The sequence below is a fragment of the Hakea prostrata genome, chromosome 3, assembly GCF_041222555.1.
Source record: "Hakea prostrata isolate BN-2017 chromosome 3, UWA_Hpros_2, whole genome shotgun sequence".
Lineage (NCBI taxonomy): Eukaryota > Viridiplantae > Streptophyta > Magnoliopsida > Proteales > Proteaceae > Hakea > Hakea prostrata.
The window spans coordinates 9933595-9939034 of NC_142602.1; the positions used below are offsets into that span (position 1 = coordinate 9933595).

Consider the following 5440-nt stretch of genomic DNA (forward strand, 5'->3'; position numbering starts at 1 on the left):
TTGAAAAGTCATTGTTTAGTTATTAGTAGGAGATTCGAAAGTAGAAGAAAAAAAAGAAGTCATAGGAATTTCTAGGGTTAAAGCTATGGGTCCTTACGAAAGGGAAAATAACGCAATGAGTCATAGGAGGTCTTTATGGCTTCCTGCAGCAGCCCATTTGGGTGAAATCGTGTCTCAAAAGTCTCCAAGATCATGACCCACCCGTCACCTCCATGACAACGTTAGCGTGTTTTGAATGCGAAGTTGAAATCACAAAATGGAGAGAGCTTTGTTTTTGTCCAAAACTACATGCATGAAAAGTATGAAACTCCCCAAACGTAACCGAGCCGTCTTTCCTTTTCCCTTATAGGTGTTCAGTTAAAGTTGTAACAAGTAACTCCCTTATGTCACCATAGCTACCACTCATTCTAGCATATAAACAACACCAGTTGCTTGCTTCACTTGTTATTCTGGTAGGCTCTATGACATTCTTGAAATAGCAATTCTTTTACAAGCACAGGAGATAGCCTAGCTAGTTTGGAGTTAGATAACCTTCCTTATAATTTGTTAATTCGTTCTTGTTGCCCACAAGAAACCTTCAACTTGATATTTTCTTCCCCAACCTATGCATGCCCTCCAAATAATTGATTGTGAGAATCGAAGGTATTCTGAAGCTTTTCCTCTTGTGATATATTCTTCTATATAAACCCACTTAAACAAACCTAGGTTCTTCATCAAAATAAGCAATGGAGATGGAGAAGAAGGTGCTTATTGTGTTTGTTCTGTCATGTGCATTGCTTCTGAGTCTGGCCCAGTGCATGGACTTCACAGAAAAGGATTTGGAGAGGGAAGACAGTCTTTGGAGCTTATATGAGAAGTGGAGGAGTCATCACACTGTTTCTCGAGACCTTTCAGAGAAACAAATACGTTTCAATGTATTCAAAGAGAATGTCAAGTACATTCATGAATTCAACAAACTAGACAATCCTTACAAATTGAAGCTCAACAAATTTGCAGATATGACCAACCAAGAATTCACCAGCACCTATGCAGGCTCTAAAGTGAGTCACTATAGCATGCTACGAGGACGTTCTCGTGCGGTTGATGGCTTCATCTATGAAAACTTCCAAAGAGTCCCTTCTTCTATTGATTGGAGGGCTAAAGGTGCTGTCAATAGTGTCAAGAATCAAGGCAAATGTGGTAAGCATTTAATTACAGTTTTCTTATTTTGTATTGTGGGTCTTTCACCACTTGACCAATTGATGGATTATGATACTAAATTATTTTCATGTTATGCAAATATTGTAACAGGAAGTTGTTGGGCCTTTTCAACTGTTGCTGCTGTTGAGGGCATAAATCAGATCAAGACAAGGAAGCTCGTCTCACTGTCTGAACAACAATTGATAGACTGTAGCACTGAGAATTCAGGCTGTAGTGGAGGACTCATGGATTATGCATTTGAGTTTATTAAATCAAGTGGAGGGCTTACCACAGAAGAAAAATATCCCTACATGGCCAAGGATGGTACCTGTGATGCATCAAAGGTAGATATTTCTCAGCAAATCAAAATTCTAGTTTGGGTTCTCAAACTTAATTTTTCTAATTTTGCAGTTGGATGGTGGTGCTTTGGTGACAATTGATGGACATCAAGATGTTCCATCCAACAATGAGGCTGCCCTATTGAAAGCAGTAGCAAACCAACCTGTTTCTGTAGCCATTCAAGCCAGTGGTCATCCCTTTCAATTCTACTCCGAGGTATGCAATCAATCATCACCTAAAACTAGAATTCAAGACAAAGAAACTGTAGTAAATCATGTCAACTGATCAATACTCGGCACGATGCATGAACAGGGAGTGTTCACTGGACCTTGTGGAACAGAGCTAGATCATGGAGTGGTGATTGTGGGATATGGAACCACTGCTGATAGAACCAAGTATTGGATCGTGAGAAACTCATGGGGTGAAGACTGGGGAGAAGAAGGTTACATTAGAATGCAGCGTGGCATCAAGGCCAGTCATGGACTTTGTGGTATCGCAATGCAAGCTTCTTTCCCAATCAAAACTTCCCCAAATGCCCAACACCCCAAGGACGAACTTTGAGGAAGAATCATCTCATCATATTTTAGACATTTACATGCCTTTCTCTCTTGAATATTTGGGAGAAAGAAATAGTATTGGTTGGTCTGAGGGCGTTTGGGGGGTGGGGGGGGGGAAGAATAAAAAAGATAGAAAATCCCGACCCCTCACCCCCCGAGCCGGGGGGGGGGTGGTAAAATTAAATTTTGGGGTGTTTGTTTTTATGGAATTTATGAATTATATATTAAATATAAAATTAAAATTTAGTATTTTGAACCCCACCCCCCCTCCCCCCCCACTCCCTTTTTATTACAAAAAAAAATAATGTAATCTCTATGAAAGGTAATTAATCATTTTCATGGGTGTCAATGGGCCGACACGGGCCGGGCCGGGTTTGTCTTAAAGCAATATTGGGCCAATCTTACAAATATAACAAAAATCTCGAACCCAGCCCAGTCCAATAGGGGTTGAGCCGCATTCGATTTTAAAGTTTTATATATATTTGTCATTTGAATACTTTTCTCCCCTTGTCTCTCTGGTGAGGTAAGGACTAAGGAACTGGCCAGCATGTTAACGGATGGTGACGATTCATTCATTCCCCATAACAAGATCCGACAAAGGGCCACAGATTCCCAAATGGGCCCAGTGCGATCTGCCCAACTAATGATGATGGCAGGGGCCCATAAACCATTGTCTTATTTATGTGCCTCGGATTCTATTTTTGTTTTTGTATTATTAAAGTCATCAAGCCCACTATTCCCCAACAAAAGTTAGTGGGTAGCAGCATATATCCCGGTAACCAGGGGGGAGGAGGCAAGTTTGGATGGTCCCTTTCGTTCTTTGTCTCCACCACAAATTAATAATTGTGGGTCATGGGTTTGGGAAGCCACCTCTAACAAAACATGGAGGATTACTTTATATAATATAATTAAGTACAAATATCAACCTGAAAAGGGAGGAAAGTGGTCACCGGAGAAATTCTTTCTTTTTTGGGTGACTTAGAGAAGGTTCAAAGCTCATGGGCTACGCTGGGGTTTCAATTTTCAATAATAATGTTAACTGGGCTGGGCCTTAAATTGAACCCAACCAAAGTTGGAAATGCAAAATATGAAACACCATTGATAAAAAGCGGGATTTACTATTTCACCACTTTCATTCATGTTGGTTTTGGCAAACTGAAATGGTAATTGATGCAACAAGCCTAAAATGATTGATTAGATTACAAATTATTATCACTTTTATCGCCTTTATTTTTGTTGTGATAACAAATGACAAAAACTTTTGTTGAAGACCAATTAATCGGTATAACGAACTTTACCTAGATCTGCGGTTCGTTACATTAGTTGTGTACCCACTTATCAATATTCAATACAGATGCTTGTAGAGCACCATATGCATATGGTAGAATTTTTGTATGCATATATATGACTATATATCATCAATATTTGCAACGCAAACAAGAGAAGCAGGGCAAGGACGGAAAGCCAAGCCAGGGACGGGGGCAGAGGCGGCCACAAACCCGAACAAACACACCACAGGGGGAAGAATAAACACCCCAGAAGCGGGCACACACCACCACGAGCGGGGAGCAACGAGGGCCGCGTGGCCGAACTGACCGAGGGGCGCGAGGAACAAGCGAACGGGGGGACAAAAAACAAAAACAAAAACACAAGCCCAAACAGACTAAGGGGAAACCCTAGATCGGTTGGGGCGGGGAAGAGGGTAACAAAGACGGGAAGAGGAGCAGAGATAGAAGAAAAACAAAAGGCGGGAGCAGGGATGAGCAGAGGAGAGGTATGAGTTGAGTCCAATGACATATGGTATCAATTGATGGTTACCTTTTTAAATATTTTGTACATTTTTATTTGGGTAGAAAATTTGTTAGAGAGTGGGGTAACCTGTGTTCTCTGTGTTCTATGTATGGCATATGGCATATGGCATGTACATACTCCACATTTTCCTCCTGAACCTTTGACAAGGGATCTTGTGCAGTCTCAAAAAAATTTATTACTTAAAAAAAAAAAAAAATAAATAAATAATAATAATAATAATAATAAAATTAATGGCCAATCTGACATCCAAATCAGTTAGCTTGTAGAAGCATTTCAATTACCAAAAAAAATATATACTCTCTAGCTATCTAGCTCATACCGGATTTTTCATCATAAAAAAAATTATCTTAAAGTCAGTAATGACTGATATATACTTTTGAGTGAAGAGATTACAGATTCTCATATATGTAATAGTAACATTCTCTGCCCTATGTATTAAGCTTAAAAATAAGGCAGGCCTGCTTTTATTTTTATTTTTTTCGGTAGTAATGAACTACTGATAATAAAACACAAAAAAGGTTTGGATGGAGAAGGCAGAGATTTGGGCTTTAGCCGATTACTCTTAAAGGCTGAAGCGTTGATGGTCATGCTGTGTCGAGTCAGTACCCATCAGGGCATCATCATGGCACTATAGCAGTTGGGGGAAGGAAAATCCTGAAAGGCTCAATCCGAAAAGCAAGCAAGTAAGTACAGTGAGATAGATTACAAGAAAAAAACCAAAAAAAAAAAAAAAAAGTACAGTGAGATAGTTTTTCCAAAAAAAAAAAAGTACAGTAAGATATTACACGTGTCATACATGCTCTCTCAAGTAAACAAACCAACCTTTGATGTTTATTACCGTAACTACCCTCGTCTATGTGTGGATCTATTATATTATGGTGTTAGTAATTTTTTTTTTTTTTTGGGGGTTGGGTATAGTGTTTTTAACGTTTCAAGTTTCAAACATGTAACATATCTTCTCAACGGAGCCGCCCGCGTGTACGGTTTCTGATCGATTTGTGTGTGATACTTCGAAGGTTACTTTTGTAATTTAATAGAATCTGAACCATATTTCCAGCGAAGTCGGCTCCAAGTTGAGAAGTCGAAACACCAGGTTTTTAGGGATATCCGTTTCTGGTTGAGACTCATAGCCTTGGAATTCTGAGAGGAGGTTTGAAGTTTTTAGGAGTAGTCCTCTCTTGGAAGAATAAGATACGCAGTAGTTACGCACGCAGGAATGGAGGATTGAAGGGACTCTTGCTTGCGCCGACAAGATTTTCTATGCATTAATGTGGTCGCCGTGAAATCTTCTTTGACAAGATAAGAGAGATTTCATTTTTAGGTCATAGTATGTGCTCAAAGAAAATCTGGAGTCTCTCCTCTTTTTGAGTTGTTGTTTTCTCTCCTGTAAGTAAGTGAACAAACCTTTCTTTTATCCATGGAGGAAAATCGACTTCTTAAGTTTTCTGGGCACCTGGATCCTGATGCGCAGGAATTCAGACCCAGAATCTCTTTATCACCACCACCGCCGAATCAGGTTTCTACTCATCGACCATCTCATATCTACTATCCCT

General features: G+C 39.7%; 1 protein-coding gene across 1 annotated transcript; it reads left to right on the plus strand.

Moving 5' to 3' along the window:
- Nucleotides 1-725: 725 nt before the first annotated feature.
- Nucleotides 726-2134, plus strand: LOC149020762 (vignain-like). The gene is made up of 4 exons (XM_089148975.1): nucleotides 726-1179; nucleotides 1291-1523; nucleotides 1591-1734; nucleotides 1831-2134. Exons 1-4 carry the CDS (start codon nucleotides 726-728, stop codon nucleotides 2077-2079), a joined length of 1080 nt encoding a protein of 359 aa, XP_089005101.1. The 3' UTR covers nucleotides 2080-2134.
- Nucleotides 2135-5440: the final 3306 nt, after the last annotated feature.